Source organism: Hyalella azteca, unplaced genomic scaffold, assembly GCF_000764305.2.
Source record: "Hyalella azteca isolate HAZT.00-mixed unplaced genomic scaffold, Hazt_2.0.2 contig14089, whole genome shotgun sequence".
In the NCBI taxonomy this organism is placed as follows: domain Eukaryota; kingdom Metazoa; phylum Arthropoda; class Malacostraca; order Amphipoda; family Hyalellidae; genus Hyalella; species Hyalella azteca.
The window spans coordinates 1,102,254-1,124,139 of NW_025943988.1; the positions used below are offsets into that span (position 1 = coordinate 1,102,254).

General features: G+C 39.7%; 1 protein-coding gene across 1 annotated transcript; it reads left to right on the forward strand.

Annotated features, from left to right (window-relative positions):
* Window positions 1-649: 649 nt before the first annotated feature.
* On the forward strand, window positions 650-21,096 carry LOC108675233 (DNA (cytosine-5)-methyltransferase 1). Its single transcript, XM_018163229.2, has 23 exons — window positions 650-828; window positions 4,640-4,796; window positions 4,990-5,461; window positions 5,657-6,353; window positions 6,523-6,744; window positions 6,897-7,078; window positions 7,923-8,123; window positions 8,387-9,276; window positions 9,392-9,556; window positions 9,939-10,037; window positions 10,409-10,498; window positions 10,947-11,118; window positions 11,462-11,602; window positions 12,297-12,487; window positions 13,441-13,558; window positions 14,247-14,398; window positions 15,057-15,188; window positions 16,125-16,327; window positions 17,809-17,920; window positions 18,730-18,879; window positions 19,341-19,501; window positions 19,747-19,987; window positions 20,845-21,096. Exons 1-23 carry the CDS (start codon window positions 794-796, stop codon window positions 21,064-21,066), a joined length of 5,205 nt encoding a protein of 1,734 aa, XP_018018718.1. The 5' UTR covers window positions 650-793; the 3' UTR covers window positions 21,067-21,096.
* Window positions 21,097-21,886: the final 790 nt, after the last annotated feature.

Sequence of the window (21,886 nt, forward strand, 5' to 3'; positions counted from 1 at the left end):
ACGTATGCTCCCGCATTCGTCTAGTCTGTTCTTAAAGGCGTTCATACCCGGAGCGTCAACGATGCCATCAGAGAGGCTGTTCCACATGTCGGTGCCTCGAAGCGAGAAGAAATGTTGTCACATGGATGTGTTACAACGTAGTTTTTTTAGTTTATGGCCTTGGCCCCTGATGTTGGTTCTTGTTTCAAATTTTAGTAATCCTTCTTGGACCTTGTATAAGTCATGAGTATACTTGTATACTTCAATGAGCTCCCCACGCAGACGTCGACAACTGAAGTTGAACGTGAAGTGAAACATTTAGTCGAATATAATTTTTACAGTCAAATTAAAGACAAGGGTTATGATAAAAACTTTTTAATTCGTGCTGTTTTTCATGAAAATTCAGTACAAGATATTATACTTCTACTCAATCGAGAATGGATATATTGTGCTATATTCGTGAGATATTTTTCAAGTTCGTTGTGCTGAGAAGTCATGTAAAAATACCTTGTTCAAAGTAGTAGTTTAAAATTCTAAATTTGCCTCAACATTTTAGAAATCCTCAGAAATGGTCCCAATAGCGTCGGGATGGTCTGTTCAAGTCTGTAAAGTGTAAACCATTGTAATATTTCTCCGTTCAAACTTTCCGCAGCACCGTTTTCCGGCTCTCGTGTGCATATTCAGTAGTTGTGTACCTTGGCAGCTGCGCGCCAAAATTAAAAAGATGTACTTTTTACGGTTTTAGTACTGTACCGATTTTTTATGAACCGAATGAATAGAAATATATGGTATCAATATAATTTTTAACTTCAAAATGGCGAGTCAAATCCCAAACGACGTTGTGGAAGGGTATGTATAAAATGAAATTTAGGTTCTTTCTTCGTTTCTTGATGTTCAAAACTACAGCGAGAGTGAGTCTGTCAAATTAATAAAACATATGTCTTTGACAGTGCAAATTTTTAGAATATTCTGTCTACACTTTAAATATTTACACACTTCATAGTCCAATGTCAATTTCATGAACAGCCAATGAGCATTTACAACGACCTTGTCCAGTGTCCACTCACTCCACTGCAATGCAAGCTTCATATCAGCAGCCATATAGCCGATATAGGCCTAGTAGGCATAGTGGCAAAGCAGAGTTTTTTAGACTCTTCCTCAAGTTCATTTTTGAGTCCTCTAAGTAGACCAGTTAAGTATCTTGGATACCAGAATTATCTTACATAAGAAATCTGTTAAAATCTTGAGTACTAAATGAGAAAATTAAAAATGAACTGATTCTAGAAAATTGCTGGTTTGCCACTATGCAGTAGTAGGTACTAGGCCCTAGATATAGCAATTAGCAGCCACCCAGCCAGCGGCCCAGCAGCCTAGCAGGTAGCATTTCTTCTGTATCTGTAAGCTTACAAGTTACAGGATGGCTTGTAATTTCACTCCATTTCAATTAGGTCCAGTGAATTCACTATGACAAAAAAAAAAGATTATAAAAACATACCTGAGACAGAAACTATTTTAGTGATAATCATCATATTTTTGGAGAAATAAATCATTCTTTAGATTAATTACTTTTCATTTTATGTTGCCCAGTGCACAATTATATCTATGTCATTCTCTGCACAATTTTGTGATGACCGATGATGCATTAATTTTTTATTAAGTGAATTTTGTAGCTGAGCAAGGTAAATGTAGGCCTAATCAACATTTTTTGTCATTAATTAATTTTTTATTAAGTAAAGCCTTTGCTAATCAAGGTTCTACTGCAAATGCATTTTTAGGGGTGTCCCTTAATTTCTTATTACCTCCCAACCCGAAGGGTGTCCCTTCCAATCCATGGTGCAGAGGGTGGATGCAGCGTTGCCAATACAGAGGTTTTTAAGCCCTAAGCGTCGCCGGGTAATTTTAAGATGCGTCGCCGGGTAATTTTTAATGAAAAGCCATTTACGCAGCCACTCTAATCACTAATGTGACCGCAACTACGTAATCGCAAACTTAACGTTTACTTTTTTCGGTGGGAACTCATCGCAATTGATTTTCGGACAAGCTAGCTTCACTGCTGCTGCATACTGATCAATCCAACATGCCGGAAACCTTACTTTTTTAAATGGTTGGCCGAAGACTGACAAATATATTAAATGATAGAATTTCAATCTAAATGTGTCGGCAAGATCTTCTGAAGGCATAAATTTTGCTACTGAAAAGATCTTGAAATATTCATCCACTCTCTGCACAGTGGTGTCCCTTATTACCCTGTCCTACAGAAATGGCCATCATTTTTTTGGGATTGAGATATGTTAATTCTATCAATCTGGTTTTTAAGCCAAAACTTGTGTGCAACTTTTATCTAAGTAAAATTTTTTTATACAGACCTTAACAGAGGTACCATATGTTTCCAAAATCTCACTTTTCACACTTTTTTCAGAGATTTTCTAGAGGTAGTAAATGTATGATTTCTTAACTTTATGCTACATAGAAGTAAAAATGTTGAACTTTATCCCACTATTTTTAATTCTGCAATATTTTGATTAATTTAGCTGCTACAAAATTTCTACAAAATGAAGGATGACTGTCCCGATTTACCCTGCCCGTCCCTTATTACCCTGTTTGATGGTATGATATTGGTATCTGCTATGGTACACACCTTATTTTCAAGTTTCAAAATCTGCAGTATATATACTTCAATGCTCCTGCCTCCCGCCAAAATAACATGCAGAATGTAATAACATGAATAACAAGTCAACCCAAAACATTTCCTTGAAGATCACTTAGTTGCAGTCACGTCAGTGCGGTCAGACTGCATTATCAATTGTTTAGTTGCCTCTTAAGTGAAGACTGAAGACAAATGTTAGTAACTGTTTGTAGGGTAAAATTAGAGATGTAGGGTAACACATGCATGGGACTAATAATAATAATAAGTTTGTTTCTCGTGAATGGCTTTTCGTGGCTAAGATGAGGAATTCATGGCTCAAAGAAATGGAATACCTAACGGCTGGCAAACCTATAAACCCACAGCTCAAAAATTCCAGTCACAGCTTGCCACATAGATATATTCCATGCCTGCATAGGCTAAATTGAATGTCAGACTGAAATTTAACAAAATCATTGGTAAAAGTAAGAACTATCTTTTTATAGCTGATTTTAAAAATTACTGGCAAAAAATGTTAATTTTTTTCCATTTTTATTCAATAAAGTATTTGGCCAAGGCCAAAGGATCATAAGAATGTACAAAATCAGCAACAAGCAGCAGACATAGGTACGGTAGTTATCTACTTGGTGATCTACAACTGGATTTTTGAACTGTGGTTTTAATGATTTGCCAGCCTTGATTCTATTTTTTTTTTGGGCTGTGAATTCGGTATCTTGGCCATGTAGAGCCAATTACAAGCTGCAAACTTATTTACAGAGTCTTGTGTACATGTTATCCCAAACCAAATCTCTAATTTTACCCTAAAAACAGTCAAACAGCAACAATAACATTTGTCTTTACTTATGTGGCAACTGAACATGTGATAATGCAGTCTGACCGACCACTCTGATGTGACTGCAACTATGCAATCTTCATAGAAACATTTGAGTTGACTGTTGGCTCATTATCATTACATTCCGCAGGATATTTTGGCGGGAGCATTGAAGTACTGTGGATTGTGGAAGGTTAAAATTTTATGCAATGACATGTTTGCGAAGTGCAAACTGTATTTTTTACAATCGAACAAAAATACATAACATTAGAGCTGCAAGATTTCATACCTCCTGAAATTATATGATATTAGAGCCGCAATATTTCAGAAAAAAGTAGGACTTTTCCAGACTTGTTAAGCATATCATTGTCAGTGACTTCTGCCCAGTGATTGTTTTGTTTTAAGGTTGGCAACATAAGCTAAGTGGCAACATAGTAGTGACAAACCACAGATTTCTCAGAATCAGTTCATTTTTAATTTCCCCATTTACTTGATATTTAAACTAATTTTTTTTGTATGATAAAGCTGGTACGGTATCCATGATATAGTACTTTCCAAACATGATCCAATTTTCCAAACTGGAAAATTGGGCAGAAGCCACCCCTGGATGATACAAAAGCACTTGTAAATGGGGTACATTTCATCTGTACCTATGATCCTTGTAAAAAATTTCTGTGAAAAATGAGAAATGGGTACAGTTTGACCACAGTTTGAAAATTACCTGTAAAATACCCACATTTTCTAGAAAATCCTTCCAATATTCCAGATTAGGTTGGCTCCAACTCCAGCACATTGTTATCCATTGAATATAAATTTGTTTTCAATGCACAGATGCCCTTCCCTCGTAGCTCACTGTAATATTCATGCACAAGCTCTGAAAAAGCCTAACTGAATTGTGGTCAAATGCATACCTACCTATTTGAGGTGAAGCTATGTATATACATTTTAAGTACGTACCTTGGTATTGCTAGCCAACAATCCTCTAACTTGAATTGCATGTATAGACAAGCTCTAGGTTTGGCTTAAATGTTTTACCTTGATCAATCGCCTTATAATTCAAATGCTTATCATTCAGAAAGCCTTCTAATTTATTACTATTAAATATGTAATTTTTAATTACTCATTAGATTATTGAATCTAAAATATTTTCCTAACTGTTGTAAAAATTTATTGTTGTGAATTCTGATCTTTTATTTTTATTTCAGTGTAAACAATGTATGGGAGGAATATGAAGATGGGGACATTACTGCCAAAGGGGCGGTCAAAAGGCTGCGCTCCTATTTGAAACCTTACTTGCCTGCTCCCTGTATCATGAGTTTGACTTACCTGGATAATACATTAGAAGCAGGTGGTATCAATGAGGTATGTGTCAATATAAGATCATTTATAATTGATCTCGGCTGCATAATTACTATAATTGTATATATAATTGTTGTACCTTTTTTTATAAGCTTATTCCGGTTATTGTTTGATGGTTCAATATTGAAGTAATTAAGGTTATGGAGAAAGTTGTACCTTTAGTTTTAAAATTTGATGAAATGTTCTTATCTTGCAGCGCCAGTTCTATGAACAAGCTTTGGAAGTTTTTGAAACTTTCAACAAACTTTCCCATCAAGAGCCAGCAAAAATACAACACCCAGGAAATTGTGATGAGAATAACCAAAATGTTGCAAATGCTTCTTCATCATTGGACTCTTCACTGAAGGTCTCACCCAGCACTTCAATACCAGGAACAGAAATGGAAGACTCTAATGAATCTTTGGGCAAAATAAGCATAAAATCTTTAGAATTTCTGCAGGGCCCACAATTACCCCAAAATGAAATTTGTGTTAAGGAATCAATTAAGACGAAGCAAGGAATGTCCTCGTCTCACCTTACTAATGGCATTGAGTCACAGCAACATGAAAGTGAACTGCCCAAAGGAGGTCTAGGCTTTTCTAATGGTGAAGATGGCTTCCCACTCCCTATCCCTTCTGCTTCAAGTGATAGTAAAGTGAAGAAAACTGCCACCCCAGCAAAAGTTAAAGGTAGTAAATTCTTGTGTATGAAACTTATTAGGATTGAAGTTAATACAACTTAAGTATTTCACTATGAATGTACTTAACTCATTTGTCTAATACTTGGTGAATGTAGTAGTTTCAAAGCTCATGTCTAGTAAATAAATTCTGCATAATTACTAATGCCTATTTTGCATAATTATTGATGCCTATGTTGTTTTTCAGTGAAGCGTAAGGATACCGCCAGGCAAAAATCCATCACTGAGATGTTCTCGTTCATCAAGAAAGATCCTCAACCTCATAATACACTCCAGAATGGATGTAAAAACGCCTCAGAAATCGCCATTCCTTCAGCTCCTTTCAATAATCAGCACGAAGTTGAATTTGACAGTCCAAAGACGCCGGTATCACCTAATAAACCTGTTCTTGAAGCTGACATTGAGAGAGACTGCAAAACTCTTGAAATAAAACAAAAGAAGGATGATTTGTGTGACGCTGATGGTATAGTGTCATCACATGCTAGAGATGCTGGCAACTATCATATTCTATCCAATGGAAATATGAAAGACTGTGATGCAAATGACTCTGCTTCTGTCCAAGAAGACAAGGAAGACTGTGATGCCAATGACGCTGCTTCTGTCCAAGAAGACAAGGAAGACTGTGATGCCAAGGACGCTGCTTCTGTCCAAGAAGACAAGGAAGACTGTGATGCCAATGGCGCTGCTTCTGTCCAAGAAGACAAGGAAGACTGTGATGCCAATGACGCTGCTTCTGTCCAAGAAGACAAGGAAGACTGTGATGCCAAGGATGCTGCTTCTGTCAAAAAAGACAATATAACCACGTCTTGGGATTCGGACGATCCTGGTGATGAATTTGAAGGTTTTCCATCTGAAAAGAGACTGAAGTTAGCTGAGCCTGAACGGTGAGGGACTCACTTTTTATCAGTTTAATTTTTAAAATTGTAAAGTTTTATTTATTATAAGGGATAACCACTGTTTTATGGTTTACTACAATCAATTGAATACTCCTATTGTGCTGTCATTAAGACTCTGTATTCGGGTGTTATGGTTCTAGACTTTACACATTTGCAGGTCTTATCACTCGAGCCAAGACCAGAAAACCTCACAACCTGCAGCTCCCAAGTCGCGTTGCCCCATTTGCCGCCAAATTTTGGACTCGGACTCACTCTCATTCTATGAGGGACATCCCCAGGACGCAACTGAGGAGTTTATAGCTCTCACTGACCCTAAGTTGGCAATATTTATGGATGATGATTTGGAAGAACGCCCGCAACATAAGCTCACTTCGTTCACGTGAGTTTGTCTAATTTTAAAAGCATTCTGTTTTCATCCGTTGTGTTGTTTTTCACTCCTGGATAACTGTTTTTTGGGTAAACAAGGATTTTTAAGTTGGTTACATGCCTTGCACCTTGATCAGCTTTGCCAATGTGACTAATATATTCCAGGGTTTATGACAAGCAAGGCCATGTGTGTCCGTTTGATGGTGGGTTGATAGAACGCAATGCGCTGCTATACACATCAGGCTACATCAAGCCCATCTTTGCTGAGGACCCTACACCTCTCGATGGAGTGCCGGTCATGGATGTGGGGCCCATCAACGAGTGGTGGATCTCGGGTTTTGATGGGGGTAAGAGTGGCTTCTATGTAAGGTTTTTTCATATGATGGATAGGTAATGTACAAGCTACTGGACCATTATTCTTATTATGGAAGATGGTTCAAGCTACCTGACCATTTTTATTTCAATGTTTGGTTTTGAGAGGTTTTATCTGCAGTCAGGTTCCAAATAAGACTATCTGTAGCATAAAAAATAATGTATTAAAATGTGAGAGTTTGCTTTATTTATTAGATAATTTGTAGCTTTTTAGCAATCATTTTGAAATCCTGGAAAAACTCATTTAGCCTGATTTTTGGCTGTTATTTAAATTTCATCTGCACACCTATAAAATACCTCAATTAGACTGCTGCCTTCTCAATTATTTAACATCATCTATTCAGTGAATATCAGGAGTGAACATTTAAATTGTATTGGTATTATTTAGACTCTAATTTATATGGTAGTGCATTAGTGCTGTGTTTATACTTTGCTTTCATTCCATATTTTAACTTTTTTGTCTTACATGGCAGAATTTTTTAGTGTTTTGTTAGAAAATAAATATTTACCTACCCTATAAACACATAGTAATATGATTAATTCTGATTTAAATGCTAAAACCAATAAGCGGGACGAGCGTGTTTGGGCATTTGAAATTTTTCAAAAAGTCACAATGTTTGTCGGAAATTTATGTAATCAAGATTTTTTATAGGAGGTTACCTCGACCCTGAAGCGCTAGAAACCTCTCCCTACTACTACTACTACTACTACTTGAATTGCGTATATTGCCTGCATTAGGCTTCCATAATCAGTTTATTTGTTTTTATATTTACACCACGAAAAGGAGTACAATTCCAAATTTTTACATTAACTTTTCAGGGGAAAAAGCTCTACTTGGATTCTCGACGGGATATGCAGAGTATGTGCTTATGGATCCATCGCCCGTGTACAAGCAATACGTCGATGCTGTCATGGAGAAAATATATCTGAGCAAACTGGTGATCGAGTTTCTCTATGATAATGAGGATGGCGGTTATGAAGACCTGCTGAATTTGTTGCAGACCACCGTCCCACCTCCAGGTCAGTAGATACTGTTGCATAATCTTTGCTAATAATACCGTTACTGCTACATAGGTATTGTTGAATACTGCAATCGTAAATTTAAACAATAACTTCTAGCGAATGTCATTTACGATCATGCCCCGTAAAAATTTATTAACTAATTTAATCCTTGTCCTGAATAATTTTTTTCCTATTTTTTAGCAGCGTTCATTTAATAGATGCGTTTCAAATGCGGTATTAGAGTAAACATTCTAAATTATCTCATCATGTGTTATTTGCAGACGTTGTTTTGAGTGAAGACTCGTTGCTTCGTCACGCCCAGTTTGTATGTGACCAAGTACACAATTTTGACGTGGCTGGCGACGGCAGTGATGTCCTCATCACTCACCCTTGCCTACGGACGTTGGTTGACCTCGCTGGCGTGACGCTCGGCAAGCGATGTGCTCTCAAGACCCGCGGGCCTCGCATCAAGACGGTCAAGAAGATGCCCAAGTGGACTAAGGCTACCACCACGCCTTTAGTACGTCGCTGTTTCGACCAGTTCTTTGCTGACCAAATAGATTCTCATAAAGGAGACAACTCTGCCAACGATACTAAAGAGAAAAGTGGACCGCGTCGGATGCGTTGCGGCGTGTGTGAGGCATGCCTCAAGCAGGATTGTGGTGAGTGTTCTTCATGCAAGGACATGATCAAATTCGGCGGCAGTGGTCGGTCCAAGCAATGTTGCAAAGATCGCCGGTGTCCCAACATGATGCTTGCTGAGCCCGATGACGAGAACGAGGAAGAAGCAGTACAAAAACTCGCCAACTTGCGTGACGCTGCAGCGCAGACCAGAAGCCATCGTGTCAAGAAGACAACCGATAAACTGTGTTGGGTTGGCGAGGCCTCTTATCGCACCAGCAAGCGCGTGTATTACTCGAGTGCTCGGGTCAATGAAGACGTAGTGTGTCGAGGTGACTGCGTGCAGATCGAACCTGACGCCGGTGTGAAGGACTTGCCGTACATAGCGCGAGTTGTGAGCTTGTGGGAGGACATGAAGGGGGAGAAGTACCTACACGCAGACTGGTACTGCAGAGGCAAGGATACCATACTTGGTGATACCAGTGATCCTCAGGAGCTCTTCATAATTGACGATTGTGAAGATATTCCACTCGCATCCGTTATGAAAAAGGTACCTCAAATGAAACAAAGAATCTGCCAAAGATTTGTTATGAATATTGTTACATTCATTGCGTTATGAGAATGATCGCAGACACTAAAAAGTCCTCAAATATTAATGCTTTCAGGTGCGTGTTGTCCCGCACCATCCACCTCCAAACTGGCGCTTGCTTGGGGGCATCCTTCACCCTGAGGATCTGAACCCGCTTGCCTCCGACGACACCCACAGCTTCTTCTGCCAGCTCGCCTATGTCCCCCAACACGCCAGGTTCATTCACCTCTCCTCTGAGCAGGTGACGATCTACGAAGTAAAGCGAAGTCCAGATTCTTGAATTTCTTTGGGGCAGCCACTGTGTGGTCTATTTTTGAATCGAACTGATATAAACCAAAATAAATTTATAAGTTTTTAAAAAATTCAATTATGAAATGTTTTTCTGGGATCCTATGTCTAGAGAGTTTAATTTTGTCTCATCAGATTGGATTTCTAGTTTGTTTCCGACCAATTGGGATAGTGCTTATGAAACTATCGGGATATAATTTTACTTTGTTTACTTGGCACGCACTCCATTACATGAACGCATGTCATTATAATGGTTGAAATAAATATATACCTATATAAATAAATTTTGATATAAATATATATTTATAAATCTTAACATTAAGCTTTTAAATCAGAACGAGTTGGCCACTGGTAGCAGAGATTGTCCATGCTGCGAGCGGCTGCGACTCGCCGAGCTGCGGGACTCCTGTGTTCTCATGGAGAAATCTACAGAGGTAACCTTGGAACTGCTACTTAAACATTGTTCAAACTATTCCTTTCCATTATTCACTGGATTACTATAAAAGATAATAAAACTGATCTAAATGAGGACAAGAAAATGCGATAGAATTAGTAGACCGTTTTATCAAGAAATGAATTAATACATGTAACACTCGCGTGTTTAATAACACTGTAGCTTCTGATAAAAAGCTCCTATTAATTATTCATCGTTTCCAGGTTTACCAAAGTCTCATGATTTTAGTACAGGCAATTTTGGTAGTATTTATTTGCTGAATATTTTTGTATAATAGAAAAAAGGCTTCAATGATATGGAAGCGCCAGCTTTTTTGTTAAAAAAATTTGATCAAAAACGTTTTTTCCTCAGACTGACGAGTACAATGCCGTGCAGTACATGGACCAGAAATTTAGCGTTGGTGACTGTATTCTTGTGGAGCCTTCGGCTTTTGCTTTTAAGGTAAGAATGTGTGTATTAAATGCAATCATTCAGTCAATCCCAGCTATGTTATCAATAACGTCTGAGAATCACAGCCGGACGATGCCTTGTCCAAACCGTGAAGTGCTTGCCTGCTCTTAAACACTCCACATCTTGAGATAACATAACATAACATAGAGATCTCGGCGCTGAAGTGTAGGCCTGATGTGGCCTGTCGCCGATTCTTTTCCTTTTCGTGCCTTGTTCACAGAAGATCTAAAATCGTGTCATTTGACCGGATCTTTTCATGACTGACGATAGTTTGAAATAGCTACTAGACTTCCACCGGGTTCGACATGGTGCTAGGCATTTCAAATCTTAACATATATTTTTCCATAGCTTTATCTAGTCATCTAGTCTAGTCATTCTCTGATGTTTGAGTTTCATTAATATAGATCTTGCATTGTAAGTTGAGGATTCATCGTGTCAGGTGAAGCTACCGAGCCCAGCATCACGAGCCCAGCGCCAGCAGGAGCATTGGGACGAAGACCTCTTCCCTGAATATTATCGTTTAACTCAGAAGATCAAAGGAAGTAATGAAGACACCAGCGAACCCTTCAGAGTGGCGCAGATACTGTCCATTCGCCCCCATTCCAAGTCCGGTCAGCCCCGCTTTCTCATTGTTTCTTTTGTGTTAATTCTTGACTATTGAGAACTGGGTAGCAAAATGGGCTGATAAGCCTCTGTTGAATCTTATCTTATTTACTACTGTCACCATTAGCAAATGATCGGATGCATAATTGGGTGTCAAATATTATAAAATATCTTGATTTTCAAATGATTTACATCAATTATCTGCGTTGAGTCGTGCTATGCTTATCCTCTTAAGCACAAATTTGATTTCAGTCATAGTACAGTAAAGACCAGTTTCACGCTGAAGGCAAACTTAGGTGATTTTCATTAAGCATTATTCAGAATTAATCATAAAAGCTTCGTGTCGTGCAGGGGAAGTGTTCTGCGGGAGTGCGTTGCCCCCGGCTAGTGTGACTGCCGTGGTGCGCAAGTTCTACCGACCTGAGAACACCCATCGCGGTGCCGCTGCTGCCTACCAGGCGCCGCTCAACCTCCTCTACTGGAGCGATGAAGGTTCTTAGTGTATACATTGCTAACGTATTGTGTTGCGGGACACAGGCCGCGAGTCCTGTGAGATAGTCATTGTTGTTGAATGGTTTACATGTAGGGTATTGTTGTCATAAACCAGATTCTGTTATTCCTTAATATCTATTGGTAATGTTGCGTCAAATTCTCCTCATTTTCCGAGATCAGTATTTTATATACGGGGAGCAACTTCGGAGGTCTTATTTACCTTCATATTACTTAGGGAAAAAAATAAAAAGTGCCTTCTTGCTTTAATTTAGATTTTTTATTATTTGCCTTTCCATTTTTACGACCCATGTATGATTAATCCTAATTTCAGCTTTAGATTGAAAGATTGAAGTCAAATCATACTTTTTCTCAATTGCTGCGTAGAATTTCGTATTTAAATGATGAATTGTATGAATTTGCATCTTGTGATTATGAACAATACATTGCAGTTGCTGGCGTTGACAAAGTAGCATTTTGTGTTGTGCAGAGTTGAGCGTTTCGGCCTTGTTATTAAACTCAGTCTTGTTAACTTGACTGTTAACTCAGTCTTGACGGTACCGTTAGTTTGTTATGTGCACAATATTAACTTGACTCAGTTAACTCAGTCTTTTTAACTCAGTATTGTTGTTAAACTCAGTCAAGCGATAAATAATGCATTGGACTGCTTGACCAAGTAGCATTCGGTGTTGTGCAGAGTCGAGCGTTTCGTTCAGTTGGGTGTGTGGCAAGTGCACGGTCGTCTATGCTGAGAACCTCACATGTTCACCCGACGAGTTCTTCCTGCAAGGGCCGTACAGGTTCATCTTCTCGCAAGCCTACGACGCCACAACCAAAGAACTTGTCGAGCCTCCCAAGTCTGCTATAAACCTTGGGTCTTCAGGCAAGGTACTCCTAGCAATTGCTGTATCAAGAACTTCTCGAAATTATCTAGCTTCTCGTAGCAACCCCAACATAAAAAATACAATTTTGCATTTTTTTTAGAAAGAACATGAGATTTTTCAGTGACACTCTATAGGTCTTTCAGTCTCTAAGACCCATCAGTAGTATTTCAGTCTCTGTAGTATGAGTCTCTAGGGTCTTTTCAGTGACACTCTGTGAGAATTAATTAAGTAAAGAGATCACTTATATTGTCCATGGGTCTTTTCAGTGACACTCGATGAAAATTAATCAACTAAAATGTCTCAATGAGTTTCGGATTGAATTATTGTCCATATGATATAAGGAGGAATGAAAGAGTGGTAACTCTAATCATTAATTATTTAAGATAGGCACGGTGAGGTATTATTACAGGAATGGATCAGGTAGCTATATCGACCTTATTGCAAGTGGACAAGCGAGTGTTGGAGCCTTCAGAACGTAAGTAGATGCGTATAAAGGCTTGGCTGCGACTGCTGCAAATAGAGTTCTGTTTACGACTGCCCCATGGGATGCTTGAAGAGCTTATAGACGTTCCTGAAGGTGACTCGGTTAACGCTACTGAAGGTATGGGTGGTGACGTAAGACACACGACCTCAAAATACTCTATATAATAATCATCTTGCTGACAAATAAAAGACTTTTTTTTTGCTCTTATTATCTTAATAATCTTTAATTACTCTACTGTTGATTGTGTGCAGTTTTTGCACTATTAGTGCCTGGTGTTCTTTGTTGTATTTTGAAATGCCGTCAACCTTGCACTTTCCCTAATTTTGCATACTGGAAAAATCGGAGTTATTTGCTTCAGGAACATACAACTATATTGCAGAGCCAGTTGTAAGCCGAGTATCTTCAATCAATGAAAATTCACATTAAAAGCCACTCATATTTTTCAGCTAACTTGTAATTGTTAAACTGCGCAGGGCAAAGGTAAAGGGAAAGGCAAAGGCAGCAGTAACAGCAACACAACTGCCGTACTTGAAGACTACCCTAGCATCACAAGGCGCCTTCGCACTCTGGACGTCTTCTCAGGTTGTGGGGGTGAGTCTCGTCTCTCAGCAGGTGTTACTTGAGTGCCTGCGCATCAGCGCCCTCACTTCGAGCTCAGCTGCTGTCCGGGCGACTCCAGGCTAAACGCTGTTTGGTTTTGAAGGCTATTTGAAATGAATCGTGGGTAGGCTGATGAAGAATTGTGTAAATAATATTGCAGAAGTAGAGTTATTTGGTAATACTTCACAATATACTCAGCGCCGGTGCGTGAATATAGTATCATGTGGAGCGATACGGGCACGCTATGGTAATGAGGACAGGCATGTGCACGCAAAATAGAGAGATATCTCTTGAATATTAATATATTAATATATAATGAATATTATTTAAGCTCTTGAATATTATTTAATATTAGTGAGGCTGCTTTTGATGAAGTTCCTTTGGGTCAACTCTCGATTTGTGATAACCTGAGGCACCACCTCTGGTGTCTTGAGTAGTTCTTACTCCACTCCTACTGACTTCACCATTCGTTATCAGTGAAAGAAAGATACAAATTTTGACCATAAATTTTCTTCAATACATTGTCTGGCAGCATATGTTTGCAGGGTCTTACATTCTAATATTCTAACAGCTCGTAATTTTGATGATGCTTCGTGCCCTGGCTCCCTTTATAACTTAGTGCCGTGTCACCACTAGCATCCTTAATCCTGCATTACTACAGCTCGTGATATTGTTGCAGGTTTGTCGGAAGGCTTCCATCAGGCGGGAGTGGCAGAGAGTTGCTGGGCCATAGAAGTGTTTGAGCCTGCAGCCAACGCCTACAAACTCAACAACCCCAACGCCACAGTCTTCACCGATGACTGCAACCTGCTCCTCAGGATGGCAATGGAGGTGGCGTTCGGTTCTTTTTTTTTTTTTTGGCTCCAACGCATTTGTGTTCCTTCACATAAAAAAACATTTAGATGTGGACAAATATAACGATCCAGGAAGTGGCAAAAAGCTTTCCTGATGAAAGCGACTTGCTGAACTCGTATTTCTAAGTGAATGCTTATAACGGCTGGTATAACATTGAAGCTGTAGAACTGTCGTCATTCCCGACCATTCAATCAAGCAATTGATAATGCACGATTGTTTTAACATCTCTATTGATTGACGGTTTTCATTACTTGTGAAAAATTATTATTGTAACCCTCAAATATTCACAAATCAGCACGTCTTATGACTTGATCAAGCAGCAATCTAAAAGCTCTCAGAGTAATTAGCGCATGAATAGCTTTGATATTTGCAAAGCGTAACCTCAGCCTGTGGCAATTGAACCTTAACGGGTATCACTGTCACGCTCCCTAACTATCGTTCTTTTGTAGTATATCGTCAGGTTACTCAAAACTCGACCTCATGTTTAGTGTCTTGTGATAAGTAGGCTGTTATTTTGCTCCTTGGAAAACTCTGTTTTTGTATCGTTTGTCTTCCTGTCAGTGCTATTAAACGATCGACATAGTTGGAAACCGCCTCAGTACTTTGATGATTCTAAACTATTGTTTATGTGCAGAACAAGACGACCAATAGCAAAGGCCAGACGCTGCCACGGAAGGGGGACGTCGAGTTATTGTGTGGCGGCCCCCCGTGCCAAGGCTTCAGTGGCATGAACCGCTTCAACTCCAGACAATACTCCCTCTTTAAGGTAGGCGTCTGCTGGCGTACATGGCGTCTCCTGTTCGAATATTATTTTCACCTGTTCAAACTCTTGTGTTCATTAATGTAAATTTTAATATTATTAATGTTTATTGTAATACAACTTATAATATATCAAGATTATTATTTAAAATATTATGTTCATTATTTCCTGTCACCCCTAAGGGGGGACTTCTGACGGGTGTCTGTACCCGTCAGAAGTCCTATGGGATTTCGCGTTCCTAGGGGGATTGTTCCTGAGCGCCCCACCGCTGAGCTCGCGGTGTCTGACTGCAGGTCTCAGTTGTGGGGTTAAGTTATTATGTAGGTAGGATTCCTTACATTTCCCTTCTCTGTCTCTCTCGTGCGGGCGGCCGACGTCCCGTGTAAGCGACCTCTTGTTCGAGTGTCTTCGTTTCTATTGCTTTTCACCTGTCCCTCCTTGTCACCTCGTCTCTTTGAGATGCTAACGCTGCTTCCTTCGAGCCAGCTTCAGCGGGCTGGACATCTGAGACCTTCCGCCCCTTGTGGGTGATGAATAATTGAGACCTTCCACCTCTATGGTGATGTTCATCTTGACTTTCGGTGCGAGATAGCTTAATAGCTGAAGCGCTAGTAAACATTTGACCACTAAACTAACTAACTAACTAACGGTGATGTTCATCTTGACTTTCGGTGCGAGATAGCTTAATAGCTGAAGCGCTAGTAAACATTTGACCACTAAACTAACTAACTAACTATTTCCTGTCAGCTTCTGTGTTGCGTTTAATTAAGGTATCTCCATCTTTTAAGAAGAAAGAATAAGAATAATTAATCTAGAGTATGCAGTTATATCAAATGAAATCAGTTTAATTTTCTGTACTTGATAGTTTCCTTAAAATTCGTCATTTCGATCTTGTAGCCTATAATCATTAATTAATTATTTAATGTTTGGTTATGTGCTCAGAATTCACTGGTGGCATCCTACTTGTCGTACTGTGATTTCTACCGCCCCCGCTTCTTCCTGCTGGAGAACGTGCGTAACTTCGTGTCGTACAAGTGCGGCATGGTGCTGCAGCTCACGCTCAGGGTCCTGGTACAGATGGGCTACCAGTGCACCTTCGGGATACTCCAAGCTGGCAGCTACGGCGTCGCACAAACAAGACGAAGGTGAAGATGGATTCGCAGGCTGACAAATTAGTGATCTAGATTAATGACACATTAGTCGCCTTGCAGAAGATTGTGCACTTAACTCGCCGTTCGTCACTAAAAACCATATATTAATACTTATCAGAACTTCGATTTGTAGGGTTGGATTACCACATAATGAAGTACAAATCTGTTTCTGTCTCTCTAGAAAGTTGTGGTTCGGTTATGCTTACATAAAATAGTTTCTATTGAAAACCAACGACCGAAGTGTTGTGATGTTAGCGGTGTTGACGGTGTATAAATAATTGTGGAAAGTAAAGCTATTTTATTATATGATATAAGAGTTTTCTTATGATCAATCTGAAGCATAAGAAAAATGTCTTCGTTGTAAAATCTCACATTGATGCAGAACTTTCTTTCAACTCGTGTATCAATGAGCAGGATTGCAGACAGGCCACCATGGCACGTTTCGGTTGTGTCTGCTACTAAATAATGCTGCTAATGATTAAATTACCATAATCAAGCCTACTCATATTTTCAACCGTGCCTTCTTGACTAAACAGTTTATTTTGAATGGATTTGGTGATAACTGTTTGTCAAATGATAGGTTTCGACTGGCAACTGAAGATTATTTCACTGAATGTACTAAAATGCATCTTAATTGAACAGCCGTTGTCTAAAAGCAAGTATAAGCCAAATAAACCAAATTCCCATCCTACAAGCACTGCGTTCCAGAGTTGCTTTAAAGTTTAATACTACCATTTAATTTGAAAGTCTTTTTGTTATCGTACTGTGTGTGGTACCGGTATCAGCTTTGTATGAAGAAAAATAGGGCTGTGAAAGAAATCGCAGATGCACATGATAGCTGCGCCGCGCTGGTTCGCGGGAACGGTGATGCGGTGAGACGTTTAGGTCGTAGAAATTTGAAGAACAGCATGAAGCTTGGCATTCTTCTGTTGGTGAGCTCCTTAGCTCGTTCTGATGATGCAATCATCAGAACGAGCTCCGAGCTCTGATGATGCAATCAGCATGAACGAGCTCCTTAGCTCGTTCATCCCAAGCATTGGCTTGGGATGCTCTAATCTAGCTATCCTTCCGTGTACATAAGCCATCAAGTTGTTGTGTAGGCAGGGCAGTTGTGGGTTTAAGTTGTTATGTAGGCAGGATTCCTTACATTTCTCTTCTCTGTCTCTCGTGTGGGCGGCTGTGTCGCTTCTTGTACGTCACAACTGATACATCTTGACGAGTGCCGCTTCTGTCTCTTTTTGTCACCCCGTAACTTACGAATGTTAGCGCTGTTTCTTTTTTGCCAGTTTCAGTGGTCTTGCGACCATGCGCGTCTTGTGGATTATGAATGATGTAAAAAAATGTCAATGCTTTTCGCCTTGCTAGTGATTTTTATTTAAGGCTGCTATTGCGAAAGAATTTGGTAGCTGAAGTGCTAGTAAAGCATTCTATTATTACTCGATTATATATTCGATGTTTGATACGGACGTTTGCAGGGCCATCATCTTGGCTGCAGCTCCAGGCGAGCAGCTCCCTTACTTCCCTGAGCCGCTGCACTCCTTCTCCCCCCACGCCTGCTCCGTCTCTGCTGCCGTCGCCGACGTTAAGGTGAACACCCAATTATGCACTTGTACTACTTAGGCAATAATTATTGTGTGAGAATTAGGTACCGAATTGTCTCTAAAAAATTATTTAACGAATTATGTAATAATGACGTAGGCAACCAATTACGTATGGACCAACGACTTTGGTAACAATCATTGCGTGAAGAATTAGGTACCAAATTAAGAATTAACGAAATAGTTAAAGTATTAAGTATGTAATAATGACTTAGGCAGCAAATTATTTCATAATGACTGAGGCAACAAATCACGTACCTAGTAATGACATTTGCAAAAATGGAATTACCATATGAAGTACCTAATCGCGGTATGAACTCCTTTTCATCAAGCTTGCGGTTGATTTTTTAATTCGTTAAGTTGATGTGTTCCAATGAAGTATGTTATAATTTTTTTATTATTCTCATAAAGAAACAAAACTGCCTCCTGTCATTTACCAGAAAAATATCAATCATTGGAAGTCTTTGGCTGTAGCCTGTCAGAATGTCACTTTACCTGATGTCGGTGATAATAAAGTAACACGATTTACTTCATTTTAGCCCGTTATATGAGTTTGCATATTCCTAAATATGCTCGATATTATCACTACTCTGATGGATCTTGGCGTATTCTCTGAATTAATGATCATCCATTATACGCCATTTATTTCCTTGAAATACTGCGTTCCACAAATTAGAGAACGCCTCATCAAAAATATGTTCTCACAAAATGTGCATTAAAAACGTGTATAAAGTAAAGATCAAAACTTTGTATTAAACAAATAAAACTAGCACTACTATGTCAAGAACTTGTGTTCAGTATAAGAGCAACTGCCGGTGGACGGTGTGTGGACCGCTGCGCACCATCACAGTGCGTGACGCCCTCAGCGACCTGCAACCCATACAGAACGGCGGCGGCAGAGAACAGGTCGCCTACACCACCGAGCCTGAGTCTCATTTCCAGCGAATGGTGAGCCTTGGCAACTTGTATGCTGCTGAACGTTTACACTATTTGAGTAACGGGTTACAGTTACCGATAGTTATATTACCGAACATCGACTGCTAATATTTTAGAGTGCCTTTTGCTTTACACCATAGTCGATTATTACTCTCGTTAAGATTACTATGCATCACTGTAAGAAAAATTACCGTTAAGCGGTCTCAGCGGCGTCCTTGTGGCCTGCCGACACGTGAAAAGAAACACCGTATGACCGTTTTTTTACTCGAATTTAACACTAGAAACCCGTACAACATCTGAAAAATACAGATAAACTGTTTATTTTCACGTCACAGACGGCCACTACAACGCCGGTGAGACTGTTTTTTACCGTTTTTCGAATAATGCAGTAACGAAACGTATTTGTGTTTGAACAACATTAAACGCTTTTTATTATTATTTATCATTATTAATGTACGTCTTGATGATGACAGGTCCGTGCTAGTGACGGGCTGCTGCTGGACCATCAGTGCAAATCTCTGTCCGACCTCGTGGCCGCGCGCATGCAGCGCATCCCCACAGCCCCCGGCAGCGACTGGCGCATGCTGCCTAACAAACCTGTACGCTTGCCTGATGGTTCCTGGACCAAAAAACTGTGAGTAAACTCTTTATATGTGACGGATAAGTTGATTATTTAGAATATTTATGGGACTCCAATGGTGAGTAACGTTTTCTTCATTTTTACTGTTTAATTTAGAGCTAAAATAAGGGCTGGAAAATCAATTGATAGTTTATAGGTATATATAGGTATACCGCCATAGGTATAGCACCCTAACTAGTTTTTATCCACATTTGTAATTACTTTTTGTGTGCACGTCAACAAGCATTTGTTGTTTGCAGCGAGTATAACCACGACGACAAGCGCAACGGGCGCTCAAGTGAAGGCCACTTGCGTGGTGTATGTGCATGTGCCAGCGGTGCACCATGTGATCCCATGGACCGTCAGCACAACACCCTCATCCCCTGGTGTCTGCCGCACACTGCCAACCGACACAACCACTGGGCGGGTCTCTACGGCAGGCTGGAGTGGGACGGCTTCTTCTCCACCACCGTCACCAACCCTGAGCCAATGGGCAAGCAGGTGCTGTCTTCAATTAAAATTGCTCTAAATTGTCACTGATTGTGGTGATGGTGTAGGTTTTATTGATAATGATGGTTCCTGCATGCATGTTCTCAACAATATTGTGCATAATAAATGTTACTTAACTTACTTAACATCGGCACGCTTGTAAGTAGTAGCAAGTTAGTAAGAGAATAGTTATCCAAGAGAATGAGTTTTGTAAGGCAAAAGTTCCATGTGCTTAAATTTGATTTAAAGATATTTTTCGTAGCTCGTTACTTTTGGTAATATGAGTACATTGGATTTCAGTAGCTGAGCCGCCGTGTTTCTGGAGTCATTTGTTGCTTTAAGAATATTTCCTCATCAAAAATTTTAATTACGAGGTTTTGGGCCAACATGAGACTTGATTGGTAACTAAAAATGATTAACAACGCTCCAGGAATTGATGAATGTGTCAGTAAATTACAGTACCGTACGTAAGTCTTGTAAGTCAAATTACTGTCTCAGAAAGGCTTGTATAAATCATCTTTTTAATTCGATGTCCAAATATATATGTTGTATCTACTTATTGATGCAAACAGTTATTTGAATTAAAAATAGTATGTAAAGATGTAAATATATCTGGTATTTTTAGCGCATTTTCTCTTTATGGAAAAAATGCACTATTGTGCGGGCCATGTCCGTCTGTCTGTCCGTCTGCCCGTCCGTGACTTCACGTTTTCGTCGATTTTAAGAAGCGGGCATGCCTGTATCAAAGATACGGTATCTCTAGCTCTTATGCACTGTACTAATCGCAATGAAAACTGATTTATGCACGAGAAAATACGCTCTCTGTCACTCACTGCCGTGAGTACTGAGTTATATTTTTTTTCATGCAGGGGCGCGTGCTGCACCCAGAGCAGCACCGCGTGGTGAGTGTGCGGGAGTGCGCGCGCTCACAGGGCTTCCCTGACGCCTACCGCTTCTACGGAAGCCTCCTGGAGAAGCACCGGCAGGTTGGTAACGCCGTGCCGCCCCCCATGGCCAGGGCCATCGGGCTCGAGATCAGGAAATGCATCGCGGCCACGGAGAAGCTGCACTGCAGCGACGCCAGCACCTGATATACAGAACATCGCGGGAGTTCCGATGAAGCGATGATAAAAGGAAGAAGAATTTCAACCTCGAGTCTCGATCTGAAAGCTATACAAATGTAGTGAGGAAAATGTAGAAAAATGTTGACGTGTTGCACTTTTGTTGCTGTAGAAACATTACGATAAATCGTTGTTGCTGTAAAGAAAAAGGGTGTTAATGGAAAATAAATTTAGTTGTAGCATTGCAATGAACATGGAAATGAATTGCGTAAGAATTTGTTTTACTTCTCAAACGTCTCTGGCATGTGACACCGGCAGGCCTGTCTTATTTTTTAGCTGGGAAGCGCGGCTACCAAAAAATTCATTTTACTTTTGACGAGTCTTTTTTTATTGAAATACTCTGGATAAAAAAAAAACATTTTACCGCAGTAAATAGAGAAATTCTCTGTTATGGTCAGTGTTTAACATGTAAATATTTTATGAAAAAGGACTTTTTGCTCGGAACGAAGACTTTTTAACGTGTATGTGACACGAATTATTTTCGGTTAGTTTATTAATCACGTACCTTGGCAGAATTGCCTGCTTTATTGCCTGTTGTAAGTTGTTTGAAGCTTTTTACTAGCCACGGAAAATAATAACGTCACTAGGTTATGAAGAGGAACCAGAAGCAAGGCCTACAGCGAGTTTTGATCTTGGCTCCTCGACTCTCGCATATCGCAGTGCCAGCTTTAAATTTATATTTGCAAACTCATGCTTTTATGTTCTGACTAGCGCCTGTAACGAGGAAAATTTTTAACCAAAAGATTTGATTTTCCCCCAATATTCAGATGAAGCAATTCCTTTTATTCGT

What these genes read in the sequence shown, in the direction of transcription:
- LOC108675233 (XM_018163229.2), top strand. Translation starts at nt 794, where the DNA reads ATGGCGAGTCAAATCCCAAACGACGTTGTGGAAGG. An exon ending in TCGCATCCGTTATGAAAAAG is followed by an intron (nt 9,277 to 9,391) that starts GTACCTCAAATG and finishes TAATGCTTTCAG; the next exon opens with GTGCGTGTTGTCCCGCACCA. An exon ending in GGTTCCTGGACCAAAAAACT is followed by an intron (nt 19,502 to 19,746) that starts GTGAGTAAACTC and finishes TGTTGTTTGCAG; the next exon opens with CGAGTATAACCACGACGACA.